Source organism: Phragmites australis, chromosome 21, assembly GCF_958298935.1.
Source record: "Phragmites australis chromosome 21, lpPhrAust1.1, whole genome shotgun sequence".
Taxonomy (NCBI): Eukaryota; Viridiplantae; Streptophyta; class Magnoliopsida; order Poales; family Poaceae; genus Phragmites; species Phragmites australis.
The window spans coordinates 2,008,165-2,020,684 of record NC_084941.1 but is presented as its reverse complement, the minus strand read 5'-3'; the positions used below and the strand labels follow the sequence as shown (position 1 = coordinate 2,020,684).

General features: G+C 42.0%; 1 protein-coding gene across 1 annotated transcript; it reads left to right on the top strand.

Moving 5' to 3' along the window:
• The first annotated feature begins 8,020 nt into the window (after positions 1-8,020).
• On the top strand, positions 8,021-12,286 carry LOC133903513 (silicon efflux transporter LSI3-like). Its single transcript, XM_062344926.1, has 3 exons — positions 8,021-9,093; positions 9,188-9,377; positions 11,638-12,286. Exons 1-3 carry the CDS (start codon positions 8,116-8,118, stop codon positions 11,910-11,912), a joined length of 1,443 nt encoding a protein of 480 aa, XP_062200910.1. The 5' UTR covers positions 8,021-8,115; the 3' UTR covers positions 11,913-12,286.
• The last annotated feature ends 234 nt before the right edge of the window (positions 12,287-12,520 follow it).

Genomic DNA, 12,520 nt, shown 5'->3' with positions numbered 1-12,520 from the left:
TTTCGCCGACCGAGTGACGGTGTTGTGAGAGCAGGGCTCCACCAACCGAGTTGTGGGAGAGATAGTCGTTGGGTTGGTTAGCGCGCGAGTTGAGTTGGATTAGAGTTGTCTATTGTCGTGTTTGCGCCGTTGATGTGGGCATCGTTCTATTTTGAGGTCATATTGTCATCTTGGGGTTATCTGTCGGTTCCGTTAAATTGTGCAGTTGTGAGGTTTTTGGATCTAATTTTCCTTATAAATTAGATCAATTCTCATCTCCTCTAAGAAAATCGGCAATGCTCTTGCCGTCTTTTAGAAAAAAATCGACTGAAGAACCAGAGGCACCATAACAACAACAAAAAAAGCTAGTGACACGCACGCACGCACATAGCTAACAAATTGGAGAGCACTTAACTCTTAGCTTCAGCTAGAGCTAGTACTAGAATAAGATTCTCTAACTAAAGTCACTGCAAACAATAAAATAAACAGTGATCCATGAATAAACAGTAGAATAAATAGTGAACAGTTATGTTCCTTTTACTGTGACAGTACTGTAGCATAGGTAAGTCACGACCATTGTTCACGGTACCTTACCTCTTCTAAATAGAGGATCTGGTTCCGCTAGTACTATGCCTAGTGGTGCACAAACTTCAAGTTCCCATACAAGGGGCAAAACACAATGGGGTAGACTTATTCAGGCAGCTACGGTGCGTTGTAAGCCTATATCCTGATTACATAGGCTGTCTATCCCGATATAAAGTTTACAACCAGGGATAGTGCCTCAGTCCATATCAGTTGTTTTATTTCACATCACTATTCGATCAGTCAATCTGCAGCTGTGCAACCTTACACTTAAAATTTTCTTTTTGGGTTAGAGGCTAAATGAACTAATTGATTAACCCAACTACCCATTGGGATCGTCCTAGACTTAGGCACGTGAACTAGCCAAACTCCAATGATGTGCCTAGGGGGAAATTGTCCCTGACGCGAGTGGGGGGTGTTGGTAAAAAAGAAGAAATATCTTTGAAGGTATCATTTTACCCCTGCTTTATGAATATATAGGGACATAAAAGGGATTTAGTCATCATCCCCTTCTATATAAAGAGCCACATTTAGGAAATGAGAGTACGACCCTCCCGCATTTTACATTACGGTTATGCTCTCTCTGTCTTTAGTTTTCCTTTCCACCTCCCTATAAATTGCATAAGAACATGACTCGCACGTGTCAGGTGCAGGATACTGATAAATATTAAAAATATTGAATTGTTTATGTCAATAGGAATATAGTGTCTACAGTGTACTGATTCACTAAAGAATGACGTCGTCGGAATATGGATGGGCTAGGTTGTCATGAGGAGAATGAGTGGCTTTGAGGTTTGTATGAGAGAATAGAGAGTATACATCTATACTATATCGTCAAAAGAGGAACGAGTTTTTCTGGTTCAAAATTAGATATCCACAAAGTGTTATCTTAATTTGTATAGATGACATAGTTTGTATAAAAAAAAAAGTTGACATTTTTAGCTATTTCTGACACAAATTAACATTTTAAGTTATTTTTCCCATGAAACCATCTCATGGTAACTATGCATCAGACGGAAATGAAAAGAAAAGGGGTAGGATCTGTGCCTGAAGTTAGGCATTGATCGAACCAAAAGAAATGACAAAAAAAAAAAAAACAAGAAAGAAACATGGATCAGCTTGGTCACTATTGATCTGTCAGTTAGCATCATCGCAAACATCTCAATTGGCCGGAAGTCTTTGAATGCCACAAGCATAGGTTCAGTTCATCAGAAGACTAAGATTAGATTAGCACTATGAACCTCACTGATGATTGTTTACTATTGTCTCAAGCGTTGTTCGACGGTTCTCCGGGCAATTCGATGTTGACTAAGCCAGGGACCCACATATTGAGCTCAGGGAGCGGCGGCGACGGCTAATAACAACATTAAAAATGTTGAATCATGTTTATGTCAATAGAAATATAGGATCTATAGTGTATTGATTCACTAAAGAATGACGTCATTGGAGTATGGGCTAGGTTGTGACAAGGAGAATGAGTGGCATTGAGGTTTTGTAGGGGAGAATAGAGAGTATTCATCTATATCTATATTCATTAAAAGAGGAAGGAGACTTTATAATTCAAAATTAGATATCTACAAACTACATATTCCGTGTTATCTTATTTTGTATAAATGACATAGTTTGTATAAAAACAAAAAAAGAACATTTGAAGCTATTTGTGACACAAAATAGATGAATTAGAACAAAAAAATGCATCAATTTGAATCTTAAGTTTTTATCTATGACCCACTCCACACTACTAGTCGAGACCACGCAAGAGGCAGCTCCCTCTCACTTAAACACACTCCTCGCTCCTCTGCTTAGACTCGGGAAGAAGTGAGAGTTGTGAGACAAGAGAGCGGAAAGAGAGAGGAGAGAGATTTTCATGTTTTCCCATGAAGGAAATAATTCATATTCAACTGTAATATATATTCCTACTTCGAATCACTACTACAGAAATAAATTTTCCAATGAATGGATTATAGTTGGATTTTTTGGAACCAACTGTAATAAAGCTATTACAGTCAATAGCTTATACCAATTGAAATTGGTCGTCGAGCCAATAGCGGACTGCAATAGTGGCATATTACAGTTATTTTATAGTAATAACCGATTTCAATATATTATAATTGGTCCATATTATAAACTGACTGTAATAATTATACTAATACAATCATTTCTAAATAAGAACTTGCAGAAATATGTTGATTTGAACTTTTTTTAGTGATATATTCATAATTTTATAAAATATTCATATATAGTCAGATGAAAAATAATTTATACAAAAATTATATGCCTTGATGAGATCTACAACTTTGTAGTTGATAATATTTTCATTTAAAGTAATTTTGGTGCCCAAATAATCGATAAAATTTTCAGACAACAAGTATCAAAAGGGAAAAATATCCTATTGATCTCATCGATCAGTGATAGGTAAGATAGTAAGAAAGCTTTGTGCAAGATGAGTGGTCTTGGGTTCAACTCCCCTAAATTGCACATGAGTATAATTTGTGCGAAAAATCACGTGACTTATAAAATCATATTTTTTTTGGATTTTTTCAACGTCGAAATTATAGGGATTAGTATTCAATCCAACTTATCCCAAAGAGGCCCATGTCCTCCAAACCCTAATATATATTCTAGATCAAGAGTTTGACTTAACTCCTGGCACCTCCACCTCCCCCGATTCCCCTTCTCCCCCTCTCGTCAAGCCTCACACTTACATGGAGGAGGGCGTGGCGGTTTCTCCTGGATTTGCGTTGAGGGCAACTTGTTGGAGTTATTCGAGAACAAAAGAGGTGAGTTTAGCTGCAGATGGCAATGCGATGACAAGGAGCAGATGGCCGTTGTGACTTCGGTCGCTCCTCCTCTGTGGTGTGCCCTGTGTGCGACACGCGCCCATTGCTCACCCTCCTAAAAGGTACATGTAAGTGCTCCTACCTCACCTAGATCTTGCAGTGTTGCCATTTCTTAGATTGTATTCAATTTTGGATACAAATATGTGGCATGCCCTGTATGCGACTACAATGTGCGCGCACCGCTCACCCTCCTCGAAGGTACGTGTAGGTGCCCCTCCCCTACCTATATCTCGTGGCGTGGTAATTTATTAGATCAGATTTATTTTTTGGATACATATTTGTGGCGTGCATTGTGTGCGACTGTGACGCACGCGTTGCTCACCCTCCCCCACCAAATCTCGCGGCATGGCCGGTTCTTAAATCATATTCATTTTTTTGATACAAATCTGAGTGAACAAGTAGAGCCATGCATGGGTGCAATAAAGGGAGCAACCAACATCATGCGTGCGGTGACTATGCGACATTCGAGAGGCAGATTTGCCATCAGGCGTGTGGCGAAGCGTTCGACATGGAGGCAAAAAGGGACTTTGATGTCTTTCATAGTGGCTCCACTCCATCCACCATCGAGAGCACCATGGGCACCACCATCGTCGCCGATAGCTTATTCCTAAATGACGAGTAGGTGAGGTATTCGACCGAATGCTTGAGTGATGGTACTTATATTTGATTAGTTTTTTTTTGCAATGATTATATATGCACTTGTGTACATATAACTCTTGTAAATGCATGCTTTGGTCTACATGTACGTGCATACAATTTTGTATATATAGCTCTGTTTAATTGATATGATCGTTCAATGGTAGTAATTGTTATAAAAATTACCTAGTTTTTTTTGGTAAATATGCATTATACGATAGATTTCTGTGCGAACGGACTGTAATAGTTGTTGATTTTTACAGTCCCTTTCTTGTAGTCAGTTCAATAACCGACTATGAAAACGGTTGCGAACGTACTGCAAAAATAATTTCTGTAATGGTGAATGCTCTAAATGTTAAGATTTATATGTTGTATTATGATAAAATATAGTGTTTTCATTTTAGTTATCAGTTTACATAAGGGGCGAAAAACCCTATAAAGAAGTTAACAAGACGATAAAAGAATCATACTAAAAGCATTCGTCTATGATGTACTTTTATCCAACTGAACCATCATCAGCGTCACAACTCACAAGGTTACCAGATTGACTTAATATCAATTTGGGAAGTTAACCAAAATTTTGTATTTTTAAGCATACTTCATCAACTAGTAGCATCAACATTTTTTTAGGAGGTAGCATTGGAGGGGGCGCATATCAGGTGCATCCTTTAAAATCAAAATTAATTAGCTTGTCTCAGCGTTTTTTTTGCAATAAATGATTACCTACAAAAGCTTACGGATCCAAACATGAAAGTTGGGAAGATCACAACCTTTTCTTTATTTGGGAATATATTTAGTGTGGCACTGGACAGTGCTGCAATAACACTCTTTCTGTAGTTACCTTTCTCGTGACGATTTAAAAACTTACCCTTTTCTTCCATTTATTCTAAAATCAAAATATATTTTCCATTGTTAATTACAAAGTTAGGGATTCTACTTCTTTATACAAGAAAAGAAACTACAGGGAAAAGGGCACATGGTCCCATATTTCTATTCAAAATGAAGCCACCACCATCGCAAAAAATGTTTCACAGTAAACAATTCTAGGGCTGACAATGAGTTGAATCGGATTCGAGTGGAGTAAAATCATGTCCAACCCAAAACTCAATAGCGCCAACCCAACCCATACCCGAAGTACTAAACGAGCGAAAACTTAAACTCGAACCTGAACTCATCGGGTGCACGTCAGGTTCAGGCTGTCAGGCGCTGGGTTACAGTAGAAAGATGGCGACGGTGGCTCAAGCGCGGTGGTGGAGCTGCCGGAGATTGCCGGCGTGCGGCGATCTATGGTTATGGGGCACTAAACCCTACGAGAAAGTGCACAAAACAAAGAGGACGCAGGGGTCTCACCTATGGCGTCTTAGAGGCTGGAGCAGGGTTGAGGACGGCAGGTGACGGTGAGCAGCAGCGGAGGTCTTCGGAGCTTGGTGGATAGGGGCCTGCTGCGGTTGAATGGCGACAAGGACATCTCTAGTGGGTTCCTCGGAAGCTTGCGGTACCAGGGTGGCCTCGTGAACATCGGGGAGGACTCAATTACTGCAGGCGATGACGATGATGCTCGGCTACCGGAGGGGAAGAAGAAAGGGGCGACGACAGCACTAGGGCGTGGGAGCGAGGTCGGAGAGCGACAGAGTAGATGCGGAAGTGAGGTCAGAGAGCCGCGCATGGATTCAGCCGAGATCCCTCGCAAAGGCGGTTTGGATTTGGGGAAAAACTCGGACGGCGACGGAGTATGCGACAGGCACGTTGGGGGGTTTGGGTCTTGGCAAGCGGAGACCGAGTGACCCAGGGCACCTACAGGCGAAATACAAAACCCGAGCCCGACCTTACCTGATTCGGTACCCGATCCGCTAGACCCATAGGTGAAAATTATGACCCAAATTTGGACCCATCAAAATCGGAACTTGCAGATACCCGAACCCACGGATCCAATTACCAGCCCTAAACCATTCAAGCCAAACTGGAAAACTAAAAAAAAAATGTGACAAGCAAGGCAACGCCATGCCTGAACTCTTGAAGTCTGAACCAACTTTTAATATGGAGAAACCTGAACTCTGAACCTCATGCATGCCCACTAGCAAGTTATAAAATGTTCGAACAACTAGCAAGGTCAATCAATCGCTGCACCCCAGTAGCATCGGCTACATATGCATCTTGATCACTGGTCGTGGTTGCTTCATCAACCAAGATGCACTACTCTGAAAACATCGATATGTGATCCTCTGTCACTACCGAGTTTTTTAAAAACCTACAGTGATAATATATCACTACCAGTTAATATTAAGAATCGACAGTAATAGTTTATCTCAAAAGAACCGATAATTAAAAATTAATACACTGTCAATTTTGATATGAACCGATATCAGTGCCAGTTTGCAACTCATCTTTGGAAATTTATAGCTTTTTCATATAAAGTCAGATAGAGACAATTTTTACATAAAAATTGTAGATCTGTGAGATCTACAACTTTGCAGTTAATAACTTTTCATTGAAAACTATTTAGATGCCAAATGATACACAATCATTTTGGCATTCGTAACTTATCGAGCTTGATCGACTCCTTTCGTCGTGGTTCACTCATGAGATTACCTAGCATTCCTAAACTTGATGAAAAATGATAAAATTAATAATAATATAGTAAAATGATAATATATATACAATGCTTAACCACTAAAAAATAATTAACAAATTGTATATGCAATGCTCTTCTTTGACTTTCATGTGGACCAATTTTCTAAGTTGGATGAAATATGGAATGGTACCAAAATATAATTTAGGAAAGTGATCATCTGCAATGGTAGTAATTACATGGTGAAATAATAATATATACAATATTTAAGTTGGTTAATGTTTAAGTAGAGGAAAACAAGTGTCGGTTTACATATTTTTTTTGATATAATTAGAAATTAATAAAATATTCATATAGAGTCGAATGAAAAATAATTTATTAAAAAATTAGCTCTCGACGAGATATACAACTTTTTATTTGAAGTCATTTTGATACCTAAATAATTGTCAAAAGTTTTGAACAACAAAGATTAAATAGAAAAAAAATATCATATTGTTGTATCACTCATAGTTGAGTTGGTAAGAAGCCTTCGTGTGAGGTGAGAGATTTCTAGTTGTGAATTTTGACAAACAGAAATAATATTTACTAAAAAAAACCAAGCTAAAAATAAACCTAGACATGCTTATATTAGAAGCATACTTCTCAAGAAATTATTTTTTATAGAAGACCAAACAAATAAAGCCTTAATCGTATCCTGAACTCCTGATGGTGATGCTTACCTAAAGCAATAAAGCACCACCACGACAAGTTGATAAGCGTACTAATGACAATATAATAACTAAGCCGTGGCCTGAAATTTGCACTCAGGGTTGGAGAATATTTTAACATGTCGACTGTGCCACACCGCCGGGCCCCACAGATCAGTCGCTCACATCAAATCGGTTCGTGGCTTAGTGCAGGAATCCACTAAGTTGATTAGCATACTAATGACAATATAACTAAGCCGTGACCTGAAATTAGCACTCAGGGTTGGAGAATATTTTAACATATCCCGACCGTACCACGCCGCCGGGCCCCACAAATCAGTCGCTCACGTCAAATCGGTTCGTGGCTTCTGTACACGTGGCCGCCTATGAGTGCAGGAATCCCCTAGCTGGATGGATGACATGGTTCGCATGCGTGCAGGTGGCCCTGCATGTTCATACGTACGTAGCAGTCGATACTCTTTACTAGCTCGTATTATATATTGTTTGACCATTTCTATCGGATAACTTTTCCAGTAGAAATATCGCGAGTGGCATGTGCGATTAGATAGCTTTGGTAGTGTGTGCGTACATGTATGCAGACCATTTGGTCTCGTTGAATTTGATATGGCAGTGCTGTAGCTACCTCGCTCCTAGTCCTAGATATTTGACGTCAGCTGGAAAGCATGCAGCTCTCCTCTGCTGCTACTTAAATGCTCAAGTGTGCCACCCTTCTGCTGCGTGACCGTCGAAGCAGAGTGCGAGCAGGACACCAAGAGTTGCCAGCTCAGAGAGAGAGAGAGAGAGAGAGAGAGAGAGATCAGCCATGGCTCAGCTGGCGCCTCTGCCCAAGGTGGTGTTTGGTTCGGCGGCGTTCGGGGTGTTCTGGATGCTGGCCGTGTTCCCATCGGTGCCGTTCCTGCCGATCGGGCGCACGGCGGGAGCGCTGCTGGGCGCGGTGCTCATGATCGTCTTCCACGTGATCAGCCCCGACGACGCGTACGCCTCCATCGATCTGCCCATCCTCGGCCTGCTCTTCGCCACCATGGTCGTCGGCGGCTACCTCAAGGGCGCCGGCATGTTCAAGCACCTGGGCGCGCTGCTGGCGTGGCGGAGCCAGGGGGGCCGCGACCTGCTCTGCCGCGTCTGCGTCGTCACCGCGCTCGCCAGTGCGCTCTTCACCAACGACACCTGCTGCGTCGTGCTCACCGAGTTCGTGCTCGAGCTAGCGGCCGAGCGCAAGCTCCCCGCCAAGCCGTTCCTGCTCGCGCTCGCCACCAGCGCCAACATCGGGTCCAGCGCCACGCCCATCGGCAACCCGCAGAACCTGGTCATCGCCTTCAACAGCAAGATCACCTTCCTCCAGTTCTTCTTTGGCATCCTGCCGGCCATGCTCGCCGGCATGGGCGTCAACATGGTTATGCTGCTCTGCATGTACTGGAAGGACCTGGAGGGCGCCAGCCCCGACGTGGTGGCCGCCGGGAAGGAGATGGAGGCCATCGAGGAGGGACGGTCGCCGTTGTCAGTACTATCTCTCAAAAGCCCCGCCGCCGGCAACGGAAACTACGGCCACAGCCACGACGCCGACTCGGTGATGTCGGAGAACAAATCGACCAAGCACCGGTGGTTCATGCAGTGCTCCGAGCACAGGCGGAAGCTGTTCCTCAAGAGCTTCGCGTACGTCGTCACCGTCGGTATGCTCATCGCCTACATGCTCGGGCTCAACATGTCGTGGACCGCCATCACCACCGCCATCGCGCTCGTTGTCGTCGACTTCCGCGACGCCGAGCCGTGCCTCGACAAGGTGCGTACGCACCCACGCAACTACTCGTTCGTTCGTCTCATCATGCTTGCTTCGATGGAGAAGAATGACACGTGGTGGACATGCACGTATGTAGGTGTCCTACTCGCTGCTGGTCTTTTTCTCGGGGATGTTCGTGACGGTGAGTGGGTTCAACAAGACGGGGCTCCCGGGGGCCATCTGGAAGTTCATGGCGCCATACTCAAAGATCGACCACGTCAGCGGCGTCACCGTCCTCTCTGTCATCGTCCTGCTCCTCTCCAACCTCGCGTCCAACGTGCCGACCGGTAAATACACAGACATGCATGCACACGCATATAAACGTATTACGTACTGATTAAGCACGAAGTTTAATCGGAACGGCTAAATGTCATGGGAATGAAATTTGGGGTGAAATCATTCCATTTTGTAGCTACATGATTTGTGAGGCGATTCGTGCTCACCGGTGGGTCTTCGTCTTCTCCGTCGATGTCATCATCTTCTCTGATGAGGTTTTCTTTCTCCGATGAGGTTAGGCTTCGGTGTCTGAATTTAGGTTTCGGGGATTGGATTTTAGAGGGATGTCTGGCGAGGTTAGTCAGATTAGCGGTGGGCAGGACAGTGAGACGGCGGGGATGCATGGTGGCAGATAACAGTTGGTGGGCGGTGATGGTAGTGAGGGCGTCAGGCTCGCAATGGTTAATTAGGGTAGCTCCAATGTTTAGAGCTAGCTGCTAGCTCTACTTATTAGAGCACACTTCTTAAAATTTATACGAGTCCTGTTATTTTTAATACTTCATACCTCACAGAGGAGTGAGGTGCAGCCTGCTTAATGTCTAGAGCTATCTCTTGATGAAGAAATAGGTGGAAGCTTCGGCGGCGATGGCACTTCTGTAGCCAATCGGGATGGCGATGAAGGCGGGGGCACAACAAACAGGTTCATCGAGGAAGATTAGGATTATGAGGTTTTATGTGAGGTGCAGACCGGTCTCGAGTGTCCGATTGAGATCGGAGAGACGTACCCCAAATTTAATTACAGTAGCTCGTGCATGGACGTACAGTGCATAAGGACCTAACCATATGACACAACGAAACTGAAAGCGTCGCCAAAATGGCAAAAGTTGCTAGAACTTTTATGTTTATATACTCAAAGATTTTTCTTTTAACCACACCAGCTAGATAGGAGACATGAAAATATCTAGTTTAATTTGTTTGGGTGTACATACATGTAAGGGTGAAAATGGGTCGGATTTTTTCCACCCATCCGATTGTCCGAAATATTTTAGATGTTAATCGGATCTCGGATATTCAAAAGAAATATCGGATATTGGATTAGATCTTAGCGGTTGTATATATATCGGATTTAGATATAGAGAGTCAGGTATCCATCGGATATCGGATATCTAAAAATAAAATCAGATATATTCAAATACTATCTGAGTCTATCTTTCGGAGCTTATAATTTTTTCATACGAAGTCAGATGAGGTAATCTTTATATAAAAATTATAGCTCTTGACGAGATACAAGTTTATAGTTGATACTTTTTTAATTTAAAGTTATTAATATGGTCAAATAATTAATAGAAGAGATTCAACCAGTATATTGAATACTCGTAACTTCTCCAATTTTATTCTAACATAACTTCTTTCATAAAAGTATATTACTGATTTGCTTATTGAATCTCTAATATAGTTGAGTTTTAGATATGTGGAATAGTCAAACAATCATAATATATATGACATATATATATATATATATATATATATATATATATATATATATATAGGAAAACTAGTATGTACTCCTGGGTGTATGTACTCCCACCTCTCATATACCACTTTTACACGTGTGTTATATTTCTTTATCACTTTAAATATACTTCATTAGTAATTACAAGATACTACAATACAAATCCCACGAAAATTTTTATGAAATTCCATGATTTTTATCTTAATTTGCGTATATACTTCTTTTATGTATAAAAAAGAGTATACAGCAAAAATGAAAGGCTAACATTGAATTTTTTTTCATACAACTCATATTGGAGTATCTTAGAATTAGTATTAGAGTATACTAAAAATGATAAAAGAGTATAAAGTGTTTGTTTAAGTGGTGTATTGCATGTGGGAGTACATACTCCTAGGAGTATAGAATAGGTGTCCTATATATATATATATATATATATATATATATATATATATATATATATATATATATATATATATATATATATATATATATATGGGTTGTTGCTTTTACTCAATATCTAAATAAATATTCATGACCAATATTATCTGCATCTGACTCGTCACATATTCGGATCAATCCGTGTTCATAATTGAGACTATACATATTTATATCTGTATTCGACACCATCTATATCTAACTTTGATTTTAATAAAAAAAAATATCTATCCGTATCCAATCCGATTACACTCAGATCTACGTATCGTGGCCAGCTCGTTAAGCATTAAATGTTTCCTCTGACACAATAATTAATGGTGTCGTTTTGACGTACGTGACAGTTTGATAATTAAGTTGTGTGGACACATGCATATGTAACTCAGTGCTGCTGATGGGGGACGAGGTGGCTGCGTCGGCGGCGACGATCTCGGCGTCGGCGGTGACGCGGTCGTGGCTGCTGCTGGCGTGGGTGAGCACGGTGGCGGGCAACCTGTCGCTGCTGGGGTCGGCGGCGAACCTCATCGTGTGCGAGCAGGCGCGCCGCGCGCCGCGAAACGCCCACGACCTCAGCTTCTGGAGCCACGTCGTGTTCGGCGCCCCCTCCACGCTCGTCGTCACCGCCATCGGCATACCACTCATCGGCAAGGTCAGCATCTAGCTTCGACCGGCAGCTGATCAACCATGGAGGCGCGGCCACAACGTCGGGCTGATCGAGCAGGCAATCAAGCCATGCAAGCTCATGCGTGTATTCATGCATTCATGCCTCAAGTGTACGATTGATTAGTGCATGTTTCCCAAGTCAATTATATTTGCCGTATATATAGCTTTGCTCAGCTCGGGGACAAGTGTTGTAAGTCATGACTAGAGCAGCGTGGCCAGATGTTAAGAAAGATGCAATGTGCCAATTAAGCAGCGCATGCAAGATCATCTGGCCTTGTCTGCAGCTTCGGATCAGTAGAATCCAGTTAAGGATATGTAGTGATCACTAGTGAGTGACCAAGTATGAATTATAGTATCTCATAGTTATTTCAAGTTTCTAGTCTTCACTTAAGTTGGTATCTATGCTCATTTTCTTTGCTCTTTGCTTCTCGCTAGCACATTGATGAATGTGATCAAATGCGTGGTATGAAAAGCTAAAATATGCTAATACCTACGGTTATGTATCCTCCTTGTTTTAAAGAGATAAGAAATGCATGATGTTCACAGATTGAAATCACGGTCACACCAACGTCGTAACAGCCCCACCTTGTGCAGGCCACTTGCATA